A 19,875-nucleotide genomic window follows, 5' to 3' on the forward strand; every position below is an offset into this window, starting at 1 on the left:
TTTTCTCGCTTCGATTGTGTTAATCGGACATAATGCAATCTTTTCTCTATGGTTTTGAAAGCCAACTGAGGACTCTCACCCTTGTAGCTAACCACAACGGAGATTCATAAGAAGCATTCCACATGTGGTGATACAGAAGAAAACCTAAAATATCAGGGGATGAGAGTTTAAAACCAAGATGTTTTAACCTTTCCGGGAGTACAATAATTGATGTCTGACTTCATCTGGGGAGTGGGTTCTTTTTACCATGAATTTTTTTTTCTTCACGAAATCTATGTATTATAAAGATTGAAATATTATGTAAAAAAAAAAAAAATAACTACCATGTCTAGGTTTTATTTTATGTCAAGATTACATACAAAGATCCACAGATGTCATTGCTATACACGTTACATCATACCAACTGAAGACAGACTTCGACGTTTATTCATGTCGATACTCGTTTTAGGAAAATTTACCGTAATTCGAACTCTTAATTCGAGGATTTGAGTCCTCCCGGAAAGGTTAAGACGCAAGAGCAAAGTCTATAGACACTATAAAGTAAGAGTAATTTTGCCATTTTATGGCGGGGGAGAAAAATACAAAGTAATACATATAAATTATATTACAAGATAACTGGAAGATAAGCGCAGCATAGGAAAAAAGACGTATATCCTGGCTTAAAAACTTGAGAGAGTGGTTCCACTATAGCACCGAGTCGCTGTTTAGGGCGACTGCAGACAAACTAAAAATTACAACGATGATCGTTAACCTTCAGAATGGAGTGGCACAATAAGGAGAATGATTATAAACTTGAGGTGAGGTGGGGACGACAACGAAGGCGATACTGTAAGGAACATATAAACAGAATGACAGACTTCCACGTATCGCCCTCCAAGGCAACCCTGAAGGACACAGACCCCCAGGCAGACCTCCGAAAAGATGGAAAGACAGCTGGGAGTCGACATCCCAAGAGCGACATGCGGAGGCACAAACAAATCCCTAGGATCTACAAAAAGAAGAAGATTATAAACTTTTTAAAGGCCTCAGAAATAAAGAATCCAGATCAGCGTATCCTATAGCCTATTATATAGACTTTATAACTAATATTGTCTTAATTAAATTTAAAAAACTAGACTTTCATTGAAATAAGATTTAATCTTGTTTCAATTTACTATTGTAGGTACGTAATGCGATGGTGAATTTTATATTTGCTCCAAGCAATAAACCGAAATCACAAATAACAAGATCTGTAATTTAAAAATCAAATAATCCATCAGACTTTCGTCATCCTTTAGAGCCGTTCCGTTTTGTTCGTATATCGCTTTCATTTCCAAAGGTCGTGCTGACAAAAGTTTGTCCATTGTGTTCGCAGAATCGGCTGAAGGGAGTGATCCATCCTTTGAGAAATCTCTGCCGAAAATGGCAAACGTAATTAAGTCGCTAGTTTTTGCATTTAGTTTCATAGTGACGTCGGAGAACTCGCTGCTGTAGATAGAGTCTTTGTCTTGGTAAGATATTTGATGGGAAGAGAGCGGCAACAAATTGGTCTTCAGAGAAACGGGAAATTGTCTCGTGTTTGTTCTTCTAAATGTTGCGGAAATGGATATTTCTTGGAATTCAGTATCACTGTTCAACTTATTGGGAAACCTGAAATAAAATAGAAAATAACAAAGAATTTATTAACGAGAAGAGTCATCAGGATGTACCAAAAGAGCCCCATTCGACTGAATGCAGTCGAAATGCGATCTCACAGACGAATGTGTGGCAAAACGATGTATGATATCGCTCACTCCTTTCAAGAACGTCAAATATCAAAAAACCATATGATTTACCAGTTTTTAAAGTTTAAAGTCCGCCTCCGTAGTGTAATGGTCAGCACGCTCAGCTACCGTTCTGGAGGTCCCGGGTTCGATTCCCAAGGGGGGTAAAATAAATATAAGTGATTTTTTCACTGTAATATTTATTCAAAATTACCATGGACTGGTACCTGAAGCGGAGGGCTGATCACCTTTCCTTCATGTATCAACGATCAAGATAACACTGCATTTATATGACACAGTGCCCTATGCACCATTGGGGTGCGGATGAGGGTTTTATTATTATTATTATAAAGTTTAAAAATATAAAACAATGTATTAAAAATAAATTTCATATCATTGAACTTTTTACTGTGCAACAGGTAAAACCTGAATGTTTTTTCTCCATTTGAAAAACATTTTGTATTTTTAAAAAATTAATTAAACAATACCTTTTCTTCAAAATGCAAAAACAACACTTTCTGCCCTGTAGCGGGTAAATATTAAGTTAAAAATATGCCGCTTTTGCTGGGATATAGTACATTTTCTGGGCATTCCAAAAACATGCACAACTGAAAATTGACGATTTTTTATTTATGATGTTCTTGAAAGGAGTGAGCGATATGTATTACCATACCACAAAGTTAACAATGCTTTTAATATACAAAATACAATGTGTCAAGTTCAGATTTTGCAATTGAAAGAGACAATAAACTCACATTCTGCCGCAAGTAGAAATAGTATTTCCGGTGCAAGCGATCAGTCCGCAAGTTTGTATTCCGCCCGTGGTTACTTCGTAGAATGAGCGAACGCCGTCAAACGCGACTGCCATATACTTGTAGCTCTCCTCGTTGGGATTGACTAAAAATTAAATTAAAACCATGTATAAAAGTAAACAAAAAGGTGACATAAATAAATTTTTAATGGAGGAAATAATTAGGCGCGTTTAAAGCGGTCAGGTGAGGAGTCGTAATAATCAGTGGGTCTGCCTCCATGGTGTAATGGTCAGCGTGTTTAGCTACCGTGCTGGAGGTCCCGGCTTGGATTCCCAGGGGGGTGAAAATAAATATTAGTGATTTTACACTGTAATATTTATTTAATATTACCCTGGACTGGTACCTGAAGCGCAAGAGTGATCACCTTGCCTTCATGTGAGTAATAATCAAGATGTGTCGATTCGATGCAGTGCCCTATGCACCGTTGGGTGCGGATAAGGGTTATAAGTAAAATAAAGTAATGTATGAGATGCATGAACCCACGTTCTTCCACAAGAGGCGAAGAATGTTTGCAAAGACAGAGTGGAGTGGCGTTCTATTCTCTCTGCCTACCCCTGCAGAAAGCGGCGTTATGGTTAGTTAGTTAGTTAGAAATAATTAGTACAGTATGGAACAATATCTATTGAAAAAGTAACTACTTTGGGATTCAAACCTGGGTTCTTGCGATGTTGCGTTTGCTGCTCTACCAAACAAGCTAAGCAGTCTGTCACTTTATTTATAAAGATAAGACACTTGTATAAGACCACTTTTTGAGTTTATTAACCCTTTCCACTCTAACTATTTTTTCTCATTACTGATTAGCTACTCTGATCAAAAAAATGCGACGTTTTTCTACCATTAAAATAAATATTTTCGTTCCCTAATTTTGGGACACTCTGTCTGGCAATTCGTATGACCATGTTAATTAAGATCAACTGTATTTATCTGAAATATTTTTTGGTAGAATATACTTGGGTGATAGAGAAATCAGTGATTAAAGTTATACTAGCGCCGGGCCAGACATTGTAGCCCACGGAGCTGCCTACTAGAACCATACGTGCCAGAATGTCTGGCCTACAGAGTGGTAAGTGTTAATGTGAACATGACTGGTTTCGAGAACTACAGATGCTCTCAAAAGTAGTCACGTTTATTTATAAACTCAAAACTGTTTTTATACAAGTGTTTTAAAAATATTTAAATCATGTAGTCTTTAAAAAATTTATGTAAAATGTATGTTAAACCTTTCCGGTCCCCCAAAATTAAAAAAAAATCTATGTAGACAGTTACATTCCAATTGGAAAACAATCTTTTGTCCTCTGCTCCACCATACTGTTGTAATAGATACGAGTGACAAAAATGTAAGCTTGGAATTTAAATAAATAATACTAATTATGAAAAAATGTAGAATAACATCCGACATGGAACCTAAGAGCAAAAAATTAATGTCGAATGAGATTCGACATTGGACCAGTAAGGGTTAAATAATGGACAGAATGGTGAATGTTACACAAGTGCATCAGTTAAGCCAGCCAAATGCCAGGTCATAAGCCCCGGGATGGTCAGACCTCCATCTTCTTTCATTTAAAAATGATAAATGCTTGGTTCGCCACAAGTTGATACACCTGTAATAATAATAAAACCCTTATCCGCACCCCAATGGTGCATAGGGCACTGCTTTATGTGAACACAGTGTTATCTTGATCGTTTACACACGAAGGAAAGGTGATCAGCCCTCCGCTTTAGGTACCAGTCCAGGGTAATATTCAATAAATATTACAGTGAAAAAATCACTTATATTTATTCGACCCCCCTGGGAATCGAACCCGGGACCTCCAGAACGGTAGCCGAGCGTGCTGACCATTACACTATGGAGGCAGACCTATACACCTGTAGCAAGCTGATACTTGTAAAATGATTGGGAGTAATCACCCGGAACTCAAGATTCACTCCTCGAAAAATTCCTCTACATTCCCCAAACCAATTCCACAAAAAGATGAAGCCATCAATCTTCTTGGCTTTACAGTACCTTCACCCTTCCACGATTCAGGCATTTGGCTACAAATTGCTGTACCAATATCGCTCACTCCTTTCAAGAACGTCATAAATCAAAAATCGTAAATTTTCAGTTGCGCGTGTTTTCGGAATGCCCAGAAAATGTACTACATCCCAGCAAAAGCGGCATATTTTTAACTTAATATTTACCCGCTACAGGGCAGAAAGTGTTGTTTTTGCATTTTAAAGAAAAGGTATTGTTTAATTATTTTTTTAAATATACTAAATATTTTTCAAATGGAGAAAGAACCTTCAGGTTTTACCTAAAAAGATCTGTTGCACAGTAAAAAGTTCAAGAAGTGGCTTGGTACATATTTATTTTAATACATTGTATTATATTTGTAAACTTTAAAAACGTCGTCTTGAAAAATCAAGTTTTTTGATTTATGACGTTCTTGAAAGGAGTAAGCGATATGTCTATACTGTCTTTGAGCTAAGAAGGTGATCACTCTCGATACAGCAATCAGAAATCTATTAAATAAAGTAATTTTCCTTATTAAGGCCTAGTATTAGTTAAATAGCAACTTAATTTTCTTTAAACCCTGGTAACATTTGATGTAATCGTTTTTTTTTGTTGCTTAAAACACTGTTTTTGTATTGAAAAAAAAAAATTCTTCTAAATAAATATGTGGTTTTGAAAAGAAAAGAGTTACTGAAAAGTAAGGAGTCAAAAAAAAAGTTAAAATATTTTTTCAATACATTTTTTTTTCTTCCTTTATTTTAAATTCTTTTGCATTATACAAACATGACATCAATTCAAATACAAAAAAATATGAATAAAATATAAATACAAAAAAAGATCCCACCAAGGCATGGCCTGTGTGTGGGTATACAATATAATTTAGATAATATTCTTAAGAAATAAAAAATCTAATATGTATTCTAAAAAAAATGATTGTGACCTGACATCCGGCTCTAAGCATTGCCGGAAGCTAATTGAATTTTATTTTTGTGAGTATGGACCTTAATTCAATATTTCCTTACCATTTTTGACAGACACCTTTGTGTATATATTGCAACACAGATCATTGTGGCAAATGTGTACGGAGCTTCCGTCTTCCGAATTCATATTGATAGGTTCCCAGGAATAAGCTTCTAGGTTGTCCCGCAACAGGCTCATGTCCTGAGATTTAATGCTTTCCATATGTGTCTCCTGTTGCACTAACAAAATAATAAATGGAGCTTGAAATATGTACATTACAAAGATAAAAAGAGGTATTCAAGTTGACCTTCCGGGAGTACAATAATTAATTTACAACATTTTGAGTGTGTTGAAATACTTGTTCACAAATCTGGATTATCTCCAATTAAAGGAATATTTTTCATATTATTTGTTGAAATCTCATCAAAAGCTTCTTTTCATCTCACCAATAGATGTCTCTAGTGAAGTTCTAGTGATTCAAGAACAATGTTTCAAAATTGGTTCATATATATAGAGCTTCCAAGAATTTGAGTAGTTTGGTTGTCAATGATAGGTAGAATTGGTGAATGTTACACGTGTGCAAAGTGATCACTCAAACCAGCCTTTGACGGTCGTCAGTCCCGTAAATGCCCAGACTTCCATATTCCTCTTCATCATTGATGAAATGTCAAAAAATAATATGTCTATATGTATATCAAATATGTCAACATGGTAAAAAATTACGAAAAACCTGAAATTCTTATAAAATGTGATTTTAATTCACTAAACACACTATCTGCGGGCGGATTCGCGCTCATAATAGAGATAAACATCTCTTAAAAGGAGTGATAACATTTAACCATACTGTATACATCGATATGAGAACAAAAGATGCCGCAAAAGTCATGTGTAAAATAACTTACACGCAATTTACGATTAGTCGAGTGAAAAGGTAAAATTACCCGTCCCGCAGATAGTGTGTTAATTCACCTGGAGTTTCCAGATCGCCGTCCAGGGTGGCCGTGAGCAGCCTGTCGCCGGCGCGGCCCGTTATGAACGCGCTCAGGGCCCCCCGCTCTCCGGAGTATATTCCACTTCCCCCGGATCCCGAGTGAGGACTGTTGGCTCCGGCCACCAGGAGGTTCACGTTGTAGCTGTGCGACCAGGACTCTTGGAATTGAACAGCTGACAAGAAAATTAAATATTTTTACTAGCATTAACTCTCAGAAGAATGTGCGACAAAACGATGCATGATAGATGTTCGAATAGTGAAATAAGGAAGGAATGCAAAGCTGAGACAAGCATTATCGATAAAATTAAGAAAGGTGTGTTGAGATGGTTTGGTCATGTAGAACGAATGAGTGAGGAAAGAACGGTAAAACATATTTACGAGGCGGATGTAATTGGAAAAAGGAGTAGAGGAAGACCTTGAAAATACTTGAAAGTGGTCAGGTTAGGAGTCGAAACAATCGCCGGGTATGTATGAGGAGATGCATGAATGTGGAAGAGGCGAAGAATGTTTGCAAGGACAGAGTGGTATTGCGTTCTAGCCTCTCTGCCTACCTCTGGGGGGGGCTCACAATTCCCGTTAAACATCAAATGGTGTATATGTTTTCAGATTATATTAATTTTAATAATAAATAAATTTTAAATAAACATTGATTTTTTCTGTGGTGTCCCTCTAAAAATTCTTGATTTGGCAGGTGTACCTTGAACAGAAAAAGTTTGCGGAACACTGCTTTAAGGGTCCATGGATTCACGTAGCTCAATGCCCACCAGTCCCTTACAGGAACAGTGATTGTGATGCAATTTGCTATTGGATTACACTGATTTGTGATAATAGTATTCGAAATATGAATATGAGCTTAGGTAAGTAATGTCTTTGAGATGTAGCGGTCAGCAAGCCAGTCGACCCGACTGCTAACAAGAGCGAATTCTCAGAAGTCAATCACTGCAACTATGCAAAACAAAAGAGGCAGTGACCGGGAACAATGGTTTGCACACGTCCCATTGCGATTTGTTTTGACTAACATGTCAACGGACTTTGATTATCAACCAAGACATAGGAACAAAGAGTTCCCAAACCATATAAAAGGGGAACAGCATCTGCCTCCATATCTCATTCCTCCACCGGGAGCGCGACTACGAAGATCGACCTCTCACTCCTACACTGGGAACGTAGCCAGTACCATCATACAGTCGACACCCATCTACCGACGTCGTCACGAGAACACCGCATCCAGACCTCGCTACGATCTCTAGTCCAGCACCCTCGTCAACATCACGAAGATACTCCGGTCAGCCCGACAGTCCATCTACGCCGCTACAACACCCCTACGACGCAGCCACGTCATCGCTACACTGCACCGCCTCTTGTAGCCTCTTTTGACCAATCACCTATTCAATACCGTCGTCTTCTTCTTCACCACCCCCCCAAAGAGATACCGATCCATCATAGATTTTTGGTTTCGATAAATATTTTAATCATGTTGCGTAATATTAGTTTTTATACCTGCATTACAAGATTGACTCTTGGGAGTGAGTTGTTTTACTAAGTAAAGGTGCTTTATTACGGTCCTCTTAGTAAAACACATAATCTACGTAGGTCACTTTTTCGCCATCTTCTGAACTGGGCGGTTGTAATCGGTTTAGATTGAGTATTTTTTATTTATTTTAATGTTTTTATTCTATAACTTCAATGTGTAATTATATAAAATGTGAAAAATTACAAATAAAGCATTGTAAATTATGAAAAATCTTTTTATTTTACCTAAATAAGATGACTAATTTTAGAGATATCGCTTACTCCTTTCAAGAACATCATAAATCAAAAAACTTGATTTTTCAGGAGAACGTTTTTAAAGTTAAAAAATATAATGAAATGTATTAAAAATAAATATCAAGCCACTTATTGAACTTTTTACTGTGCAGCAGATCTTTTTAGGTAAAACCTGAAGGTTTTTTCTCCATTTGAAAAATATTTAGTAGATTTAAAAAAATAATTAAACAATACCTTTTCTTCAAAATGCAAAAACAACACTTTCTGCCCTGTAGCGGGTAAATATTAAGTCAAAAATATGCCTCATTTGCTGGGATATAGTACATTTTCTGGGCATTCCGAAAACATGCACAACTAAAAATTGAAGATTTTTGATTTATGACGTTCGTGAAAGGATACTTATTTTTATAACAATATGCGTAGCAAGTCCCTCAAATATTTCTCAAAAATGCTTGGGCAGGCCGCTACCCTTATTGCAAGCGCCGCATGAACATCTAAAGGTTAATCTCACCAGTAAGGAAGGGCAGTTCCGAATACCACATCATGGACACGACCACATTCTTGACGCCTTTCTCTAGCAGCAGTGACATGGCCGGCTGGTCGAACATCATATCGAAGCAGATAAGGTGGCCGAATGTGACATTGAAGTCCGTACTGAACGTTTCAACTTCGGGAACCCGCGTCGTGTTGAATAATATCTCTCCAAACAGATGAGTTTTCCGATATCTGCAAGATGAAACGGGTTCATAGCAATTATTAGCAGGATTTTTCTTCTTCTCACCCTTAACTGCACCCAATGGTGCATAGGACACTTTATAAATATGCAAAAAATAATACATAAAGAGTTACCTATAAATGGCAGTGGTGGATTTTATAAATTTTTGGAATTTATTCTTTGTATTTTATATAATGTATGTATATGATTCGGAATAAAGATGCATATAAATATACAATTTTAATGCCAAAATTCAATTAAAAAGAGATTTGAATACAATCACAGTTTATATTCAAACCCGTAGATGGAAGCATCTGTAGCTTCCGAAACTAGTTGTTGAAATACGAGGTCTGCTCAAAAAGTGTTGCGAATTTTGTGTTTTTTCAAAAACTATTTATTTATTCATGAATATCTATTTTGTTCCTATTAAAGTAATCCTCACCAGATATTATACACTGGTGCCAACGTTTTTCCCAATTCTAGAAGCATTAAAATCAAAAAATTCATTATCTGTGATCTTGTTCAGCTCCTTCTTCAATGCCCTTGTCCTTGTCTCCTCAATCGTAGCGTAGCGTCATCTTTTCAGTCTCGTCAAGAAAAATCACAAGGGGCCAGATCTTAGGAAAACGGAGGCTGCTGCATTATAAATGTGTTGTTTTTGGCCAAAAATTCGCCCAAAAGCAACAGTGTGTGAGCAGGGGTGTTATCATGAAAAAGCCAATTTTTATTCTTCCACAAATTCGGACGTTTCTGACAGATTGATTGTAGCCCGCGGAAATTCAAAATTTGCAATACTTATCGAACAGACCTCATATAATACTCAAGTGATAAAAAAAGTGTTATATTTATAATTTATATTTATAATCAGGTTCACAAAGTGAATGCCTAAACAATTTTGAAGCCATATGAACCTCAGAGGTCTGCACACTTCACCCCGAGGTTTGGAATAAATCAATAGGTAGGAACTCACTTGGATACGATTTTCCCATCTCTATTGAATACCACATTGGTGTTGTAAAGGTTGTATCCATCTGCAGAACACTGCCTCGCCTCCTCACCGCCTGAACACTTCTGTTTCTCCGATACATTGATCACCACATAGACTTTGGAAGATCTCGCCTGACAGGATATTCCTACCAGCGCCTGCAATTTATATATAAATTGAACATAATTGCACAATGCACATGAATATTATACCTCTCAGGTCATGGTCTATCACTTCGTTCTTTGCAAGAAAGAACACTTCCCATTCCTAGCCATAACACATCAGTAATTCGGCTGTCCAAACTTAAAACACTATTGTAGCGGGTAAATATTAAGTTAAGAATATGCCGCTTTTGTTGGGATATAGTACATTTTCTGGGCATTTAAAAAATATGCACAACTGAAAATTGACAATTTTTGATATATGACGTCGTTGAAAGGAGTGAGCGATATATACATAGATCTTTTTCCATCTTCAGTCATTTATTTTTATAATATTAAGATATGTTGAATGTATAGCAAAAGCGGGTCTGTTTAATAAACTCTGTACTGAATTATTGCGTAATTACCTCATGAAATTTGCCATTTTTAAAATCACAGGGAGCAATATCTTCCGTCGGATTCGGTACAATGAAGGCATATTCTATGGTTTGATTCCTGTTCGGAGTGAAACCATTGTTCAGGGTACATTCCGGGAACACAATTATGTCCGTTGCCTGAAAATAATAAGCAGAACTTTATTTACATTCAAAGGATTTTAAACAAATCTAAAACAGATCTTAAAAAATAATAAACACATTTCGGATAGGTATTTTTTACACCTGCGGACCGCTGGCGTCAGGATTTGATCATTATGAACATATGGTTGTAGGCGTCTAGCTACACCGCCAAATTGGCACCGCTGAAAAATACGAACATGGCGAATTCGCTACGGAGATTCTTGAACGAAATCAACGATCGCGGCCAACCGAAGAGAAGAGGACGAGATTCGCCTACACCGTTTGTCCATAGCGGACGTGTTTATCTAGCTTCACATTTTTACTTCCATAGTTCATAAATTCATTAGATTAAGTATTTTTAGTAATTATCAATAGTAATTGCAGTGTACGCGCTTAGATACATAAACGATCTGTAAGTAAGAATTCTTTAAATATCCTTTTCTGGCTTCCCTTCTCAGTAACCAACACGTGATTCTTTCACGTGCCATCAGACAATAGCAACACGCTATAAATGGCCCCCCCAACGTAGCAATCCGCTACACACACATAAGGTGGCCTGTAGTTAAGGCCTTAATAAAGATGTTACGGACAGATCGCACACCCCGTGCGGCGGCCCTGAAAAGGAATTCCAGCCGCCTGGCGGCGGGCGAGACGGTCGCCCGTCGGAACGCGGCCCGAAGAAGGGCCTCTAGGAATTGTACCGATTTTACATGTATTTTAGGAATGTATTAGATATAAGTAAGGATGAGTAAATAAATATGTAGAATAAATAGATATTACGGATATTATATAGCATAAATATGACTTGTAATTGTTGAACTGTTGGAACGGCACCGGTACGGTATAAAAGTGTAGCCCGTCCGGTGCCCATTAGAGAGAGACAGAGATATGGCTGTCTCTCTCCCCCGGCCGCTGATTGGCTGTACTTTCCCACTGTCGGGCAGTACGCGATCACGGCCGGGTATATAGAGGGCGCATTTTGAGAGAATAAACTAGTTCTGGTGTGACTGTTGAAACCTGTGTTTCATTTCTCCGCTCCCGCTCCTTGGACTACTCGCCGCGCCGCCAGCCTGGACCGCTTCGCCTCATTATACCGATTCACGGACCAGTTTCGGAAAGCCCTTATCAGGGCTATTGAGGTTGACTTGTCGGTTCAGTGCCCGCTCTTCCCGGCTCATACATCCATTCACCTCCGTCCGTATCCAGCTTACTCGGTAACTCGGTACGGCGGGGCCGTCTGGAACGTCACCCCTTACAACGGTGGCATAGTTGGGAGATTCCGAAGAAGGCCAGGCGTGTACATTTTTGAGAGTCATCGCACGTAACCCACGCCGGTTACATTTTGGTCCTTCGAGCCGGATCCTTCAACGCAGTCTCCAGCTACGATGCCTGCATCCCTGAGATCGGGACGCAACGTCGCCATGGAGCCCGAAGAGCAGCGCCGTGAGGAGGATCGGGACTCTGTCAGTTCAGTCCGGACTGATACGAGTAGCGACTTGCGCCGCCAGATGGCGGAGCTAGCCGCCAGCAACGAGAGGCAGTTCCAGCAACTCCGTGAGCTGTTGTCGAAGTGCACAGCAGCTAACGTAAGCTCCCCAGGGGGGGAGGTTATCGCGGGTGTCGAACAATCCACCCACCTACGAACGCGGCAGGACGACGCCGCCAATCAGCCCAGAACGGGATTCAGGACATCGGCCGCAGCTCTACCGGTTCCGGTGTTGGATCCGGAACCTACGCGATTCGCTGGGGAATCGCGGGACGAACTGACCGGCCACAGAGGAGAAGCGCCCGGGGGACATGGCCCGGCGCCTACTGGCAACGCGGAGCCGAGGCGTTTGGAAACCTCTGGCTTGCGTTGGCGCGCACCGGACGAACGCGATCGCTACCCGGTACGCGAATGGGTCGACAGAGCTCGACCGGACGAACGGCACCGCAGAGATGACGGAAGAGCAATCTACGCGGAGCCCTCACCCCGAGGCGGGGACTACTTTCGATGGTCGGGGCAGCCGCCGGAGTTGCCCAAGTTCAGCGGAGACCCGAGGGAATGGCGCCGCTTCAACGCGGCATATCTCCAATCTACTGAGAGATGGGGGATAGGGGACGCTGACAACATCGGAAGATTGGCGCGCGCACTGGAAGGGCGTGCGCGTCACATGGTAGCAGGCCTGCTACTGTATCCGCGCAACGTGTCGGAAATATTGCGGACGCTGGAGGACGCCTTCGGCAGCCCGACACTCATCATCGCGCAGATACTGGAAGACGCCCGGAGGATGCCGAGTCTCGCCGACCACCCCGCGGACGAAGCAGTCGTGGATTTTGCGGTTTCGATACGCAACGTCATCACCACCGTGGACGGGATGGACGCTTGCTATCTCGACAACCCGCAGCTGCTAGCGGAGATGGTTGCCAAGATGCCGACGCAACTCCGGTGGGATTGGTTCCGCGATCGCCGCCGCGAAACGAGGAGCAGTATCTACGATCTCGCCGCTTGGCTTGACGAGATCACCGCCGGCATCACGCGCCACGGAGGTCTGTTCAGAATGGTGGCGAGGAACAGAGACAAGGAGCGCGCGGGTCAGCGCGACAAGTGCGCCGAGCCCGCCCGCCGCGAGAACGCTCGACGCGTCGAGCCGAGGTATCACGTGTTTGCGACGCGCGACACAACAAGTGATAAGGAATGCGTATTTTGTAAGGCCAACGGGCATAACATACGCCGATGCAAACGGTTCGAGAAGAAAACCGTGGATGACCGCTGGGACTTTGTGCGGTCGTCCAAACTGTGTTACCAGTGTTTGGAATCAGGGCACAAGGTGCCAAATTGTGAAGCGAGAAGTTGTGATGTATGCGGAAAACACCACAATAGGATCCTGCACTCCTTCCGCACGGACAGTGTTGTGGAAGATGAAAGTGAGGACGCTGTGGACAGTGCGCAGGTGTTGTGGATAAATGACGGTGAGGTCCCGGTCACCTTCAAAGTGTTGCCGATCACTCTGAAGGGACCACGGGGGACCGCAAAAGTGTTCGCCTTGATGGACGAGGCTGCATCTGTAACCCTCCTGGAGGAGGGCGTCGCCCGCGCAATTGGTGCTACAGGGATAGCCGAGAATCTGATAATCAAAGGCGCGTGTGGACGAGGCAACACATACAGGTCACAGCGTGTAACGGTGACTTTGGAAAATGAACAAAACGGGGAATTCGAGATCAGGGCGAGGACCATTAAGGACTTGGATCTTGTTCGTGAAGGTGGCGCGCTCGCGCAGACCGGAGGCGTTATCAAGCCGCAGTTGCTTATCGGCCTCGACAACGCGTCTCTAATGTTCCCGATCGACACCCCAGTGCTTCAAAGGGACGGTCAGCTGACTATAGTGACCGCACTGGGACCGGTCACGTACGGACGCCCCAAAGTGAAGGGGAATGACTCCGCGGACGGAGTACTACAGGCGCAAATGTGCGCAATCGACTCCCTGGGAGTATCAAAGGAAAGAAGCCGCGCGGCGAATACGCGTGCAAGAACAGCGAAGGCTACCACGCAGCGACCGCCTAATCATGGGAAGGCGGGGTCGCTGCGGGCCCGAGACGATTTGCCGCCTGATGCGGTTCCGATGGGAAATCCGGAGCGACTCTCGGACAAGTCGCGGCCCGGTAGCACACTTCATACGGTTCCGACGGAAAGTTCGGAACTAAGGCGACTCACAGAGGGGTCGTGGCCTGACGGCCAGGAAACTTATGCGGTTCCAACAGGTAGTTTGGAACCAATGCGACTCTCGGAAGAGTCGCGGCCTTGTAGCCCGCTTAATGCGGTTCCGATGGGAAATTCGGAACCAAGGCGACATTAAGGGAAAGTCGCGGCCAGACGTCTCCACCTGAATGATTGTGGCTGGATGACTCATGGCCACACATGGATGCTGCCGGGTGATCACAAGCACGTGACGCGGAGCATCACTTCAAGCCCAGGCGATTCTAGCCTGGCATATGTAATGCGGTTCCGACGGGAAGTTCGGAGCTTAGGCGACTTAGGAAACTCAAGACAAGTCGCAGCCAGATGTCTCCGCCCGAATGGTCGCGGCCGGACGACTCTGGCAAGGATGCTGCCGGGTGATCACAAGGATGTGACGCGGAGCATCAACTGAAGCCCAGGCGACGCTTGCCTGGCACCTGCGGTTCCATGAGAGTTCCGAAACTTAGGCGACTTAGGAAACTAAGATAAGTCGCAGCCAGACGTCTCCACCCGAACGATTGCGGCTGGACGACTCTGGCAGTACATGGATGCTGCCGGGTGATCACTATATGTACGTGACGCGGAGCATCACTTCAAAGTCCAGGCGACGCCAGCCTGGCCCCTGCGGTTCCGGTGGGAATACCGGAGCTTAGGCGACTTAGGAAACTCAAGACAAGTCGCAGCCAGATGTCTCCGCCCGAATGGTTGCGGCCGGACGACTCTGGCAAGGATGCTGCCGGGTGATCACAAAGATGTGACGCGGAGCATCAATTCAAGCCCAGGTGACGCTTGCCTGGCACTCGCGGTTCCGGTGAGGATTCTGGAACTTAGGCGACTTAGGAAACTAAGATAAGTCGCAGCCAGACGTCTCCGCCCAAACGAGGTTGCGGCCGGATGACTCTGGCATGGATGCTGCCGGGTGATCACTATATGTACGTGACGCGGAGCATCACTTCAAAGTCCAGGCGACGCCAGCCTGGCCCCTGCGGTTCCGGTGGGAATACCGGAGCTTAGGCGACTTAGGAAACTCAGGATAAGTCGCAGCCAGACGTCTCCACCCGAACGATTGCGGCTGGACGACTCTGGTCGTACGAAGATGCTGCCGGGTGATCACAAGGATGTGACGCGGAGCATCAATTGAAGCCCAGGCGACGCCAGCCTGGCACATGCGGTTCCGGTGAGAATTCCGGAACTTAGGCGACTTAGGACAAGTCGTAGCCGGACGTCTCCGCCCGAACAAGGTTGCGGCCGGATGACTCTGGTAAGGATGCTGGGGAATCAAGGCGACTTCACGAAGGACGAGTCGCAGCCAAACGTCTCCGCCCGATTATGGATGTGGCCGGATGACTTTGGCCGTACAAGGATGCTGCCGGGTGATCACATGATGTGACGCGGAGCATCAACTCAAGCCCAGGCGATGCCAGCCTGGCAAATGTAATATGAAAACCAAGGCGACTTAGATGACAAGTCGCAGCCAGATGTCTCCGCCCGAGTATGGATGCGGCCGGATGACTCTGGAAGGATGACAAGGATGCTGATCACTGGACGTGACGCGAAGCATCACCTCAAGCCCAGACTTCTCCAGTCTGGCGTTGTGACCCGGAAGGCGACTCCATCAGGGCGAGTCGCGGCCTGGTGTCTCTGGTGACGCGAGGATGCTGCCGAGAGACCACGCTGAACGGGCCACAATCATCACCATCGGCGTGATAAGGGAGAAGTACGTGCAATCAGTCCCAGGGAATTTTGGTGCAGGCCAGCTGCACGGGGGGAGTGTTACGGACAGATCGCACACCCCGTGCGGCGGCCCTGAAAAGGAATTCCAGCCGCCTGGCGGCGGGCGAGACGGTCGCCCGTCGGAACGCGGCCCGAAGAAGGGCCTCTAGGAATTGTACCGATTTTACATGTATTTTAGGAATGTATTAGATATAAGTAAGGATGAGTAAATAAATATGTAGAATAAATAGATATTACGGATATTATATAGCATAAATATGACTTGTAATTGTTGAACTGTTGGAACGGCACCGGTACGGTATAAAAGTGTAGCCCGTCCGGTGCCCATTAGAGAGAGACAGAGATATGGCTGTCTCTCTCCCCCGGCCGCTGATTGGCTGTACTTTCCCACTGTCGGGCAGTACGCGATCACGGCCGGGTATATAGAGGGCGCATTTTGAGAGAATAAACTAGTTCTGGTGTGACTGTTGAAACCTGTGTTTCATTTCTCCGCTCCCGCTCCTTGGACTACTCGCCGCGCCGCCAGCCTGGACCGCTTCGCCTCATTATACCGATTCACGGACCAGTTTCGGAAAGCCCTTATCAGGGCTATTGAGGTTGACTTGTCGGTTCAGTGCCCGCTCTTCCCGGCTCATACATCCATTCACCTCCGTCCGTATCCAGCTTACTCGGTAACTCGGTACGGCGGGGCCGTCTGGAACGTCACCCCTTACAACGGTGGCATAGTTGGGAGATTCCGAAGAAGGCCAGGCGTGTACATTTTTGAGAGTCATCGCCCGTAACCCACGCCGGTTACAAAAGAGATTAGTATAAAATATTCATATAAAAACATTGGATAATTCCTTCTATTCTGACTTTGAAATGAGGTCAGCGCAGAAGGTAAAAATACCCTTCCCATCCTAAGTACAATGTTAATATGATTTTTTCCAATTTTTACGTTTGACATACTTTGAATATATAAAAAATCGATCAGAGCAATATTACTTTAAGATTTTGCCCACAGACCCCAAAAGAAGGATATTATTAACCAGAATAAAATAACATATGGCCTTGAATATAATACACAGATTTTGAACCTTCAAAAAAATATTATATTTAAATCCTTCAGGTTATAAAGATTCATCTCTGAAATTTTTGTTTTTAAAATCCTACTAGTTTAAAATTTATGTCCATTTTAAAAAAACAATGTTTTTTTTTGAAAATGTATAAAACTACCCATTACATAGTAATTTTTAATACAATTTGTATCTGACGCAAGTCGGCTGTCCAAACTCAAAACGCAGTAAGGGATATTTTTTTTGAAGCACGTTTTTTTTTGCATTTTTGGACTAAGTAGATTCTAAAATTTTTGTTTTTAAAATCCTACTAGTTTAAAATTTATGTCCATTTTTAAAAAACAATGATTTTTTTTGATAATGTATAAAACTACCCATTACATAGTAATTTTCAATACAATTTTATCTGACGCAAGTCGGCTGTCCAAACTCAAAACGCAGTAAGGGATATTTTTTTTTGTAGTACATTTTTTTTTGCATTGATTTATTTTTTAAATCCTACTAGTTTAAAATTTATGTCCATTTAAAAAAATACAATGATTTTTTTTGAAAATGTATAAAACTACCCATTACATAGTAATTTTTAATACAATTTGTATCTGACGCAAGTGGGCTGTCCAAACTCAAAACGCAGTAAGGGATATTTTTTTTGTAGTATGTTTTTTTTTGCATTTTTGGACTAAGTAGATTCTACTTAGTCCAAAAATGCAAAAAAAAACGTGCTACAAAAATAATGTTCCTTACTATGTTTTAAGTTTGGACAGCCAAAGTGAATCCGTTAAATATATAAACAAACAAAAAAATTGTTAGGTTTTACTCTTCTTAAAATGTTACAGCCTACCGGGAACAGCGTTACTAATACCTCCTGGCACATATAGATTTAAAAAGATTGTAACTATAGTTACCTGAGATCCAGCCTTCTTGATGTAACTCACATAGTTCTCTACGTTATTGGCTATATATTCCTCTATGTCAGATGCAGGTTGTTTTACAGCATACTCTACCACTGAAGCCTTGTAGGTGGACTGAAAAAAAAAAAACAACAAAAGTAAATAATTTGTCTGTGTTTATAATAATTTTTATCAAAACCATAGTCAATAAAAGAAATATGGTTGGATCTGGATATGAGAGGAGAGAGTCCAAGGGAACATAACATTTTTTTTTTGAAAAAAAAAATTTATTTCCAAAAATACTTACGCACTATAATACGCACCCCAATAGTGCCCTATGCACCATTGGGGTGCGGATAAAGGTTCGAATGAATTAATTGTTTTTAATTACAGTAAGATAAACATTTGTGTTTTTATTATTTACAAAAATACTTTAATTTCATACTATTTCTGTGAGCCTAAGCGGCTCATTATTAGAAATATGTATCAAATCGTGGTAGAGCGGGTTCGAACTGAGAAACTCTAACTCGAGAGTCCACGACACTAACCACCGGACCACAACCCGACACAAAGAAGATTTATTCTTCTCTTACAAGAAGATTTATTTATTTTCATATTATTTTTTGACATCCCATCAAAGATGAAGAAGAATATGGAAGTCTGGGCATTTAGGGGGCTGACGACTGTCATAGGCTGGTTTAAGTGATCACTTTACACACTTGTAACATTCACCAATTCTACCAATTCTTGGAAGTTCTATATATATATATATATATATATATGAACCAATTTAGAAACCTTGTTCTTGAATCACTAGAACTTCACTAGAGACATCTATTGGTGAGATGTAAAGAAGGTTTTTATTAAGCAAAAACTCTTATAATAGTATGTGAGGTCCGAATCCTGGATTATAAAAATGTGTGTAAAGTGATCACTTAAACCAGCCTATGATGGTCGTCAGCCCCGTAAATGCCCAGACTTCCATATTCTTCTTCATCTTTGATGAGATGTCAAAAAATAATATGAAAATAACTCCTGTAATTGGAGATAATCCAGATTTTGTGAACAAGTATTTGGACACACTCAAAATGTTGTAAATTTATTTATTTATTGGATAACCAACAGAATATTTACAAAATATAATGAATTGAAATTCCAGTTACAGGTTTTCGCTTAAATGTAATCTTAAAAAAAACTGTCATGTACATAACTATAAAGTATAAAATATTATAACTTACATTTCTTTATCAAATAATCAAATAGTCAAATAAACATCAACAATATTTCTCTTAAAATGTTTTAGACAGGCACCGTGGCGTAGTTGGGCAGACGCTCGACTGCGAAACTGGCGTCGCGGGTTCGATTCCCGCCAATTCAAAATGAATTCAACAAAGATTTATTTTCAATTGGTCTGGGTGTTTGTGATGTATTTTTCACATTTACGTTCCCTATCCTTGCTATCCTACCTACAGACAAGCATATAAAATAGACGCTTTGCAGGTTACTCCTTTTAAAATAAAAATAAAATGAATAAAAGAAACATTATTGATGTCTTTTTCATAAGCATTGCATCTCACATATCGCAGGCTCGATTTAAAAATGAATTTTGGTACATGCAAGAGCATGGATATAAGATCTGTCTTAAGTTGGAGACTGACCGGAGCATTTCGTCGTAACATAACGTCGTAACATCGCTCGCGGCGAGCATCACCGAGCATCCGAAACTATGGATGGAGCGCTCGGCTCGGTGTACTGATTGCCTGAATGCTCGCATTGTAACGTGTTACGTGTGGCG

At 41.9% G+C, this 19,875-nt stretch overlaps 1 protein-coding gene across 8 annotated transcripts in view; it reads right to left on the reverse strand.

Moving 5' to 3' along the window:
- Nucleotides 1-304: 304 nt before the first annotated feature.
- The window catches only part of LOC148307515 (vanin-like protein 2), a 68,851-nt gene continuing 49,280 nt past the window's right edge, over nt 305-19,875 (reverse strand). For all 8 annotated transcript variants that reach the window (XM_088263302.1, XM_088263308.1, XM_088263305.1 and 5 more), the window contains 8 exons: nt 18,096-18,215; nt 10,534-10,680; nt 9,951-10,123; nt 8,777-8,991; nt 6,477-6,671; nt 5,570-5,746; nt 2,498-2,639; nt 305-1,629 (listed from right to left, as the gene is read on the reverse strand). In XM_088263302.1, coding sequence (XP_088119428.1) covers nt 1,185-1,629; nt 2,498-2,639; nt 5,570-5,746; nt 6,477-6,671; nt 8,777-8,991; nt 9,951-10,123; nt 10,534-10,680; nt 18,096-18,215 — 1,614 coding nt within the window. In that variant the 3' untranslated portion in view covers nt 305-1,184. The remainder of the gene's footprint in view (nt 1,630-2,497; nt 2,640-5,569; nt 5,747-6,476; nt 6,672-8,776; nt 8,992-9,950; nt 10,124-10,533; nt 10,681-18,095; nt 18,216-19,875) is intronic.

This window comes from Brachycentrus maculatus, unplaced genomic scaffold (assembly GCF_059751285.1).
Source record: "Brachycentrus maculatus isolate JH-2025_06_01 unplaced genomic scaffold, ASM5975128v1 h1tg000198l, whole genome shotgun sequence".
In the NCBI taxonomy this organism is placed as follows: Eukaryota; Metazoa; Arthropoda; class Insecta; order Trichoptera; family Brachycentridae; genus Brachycentrus; species Brachycentrus maculatus.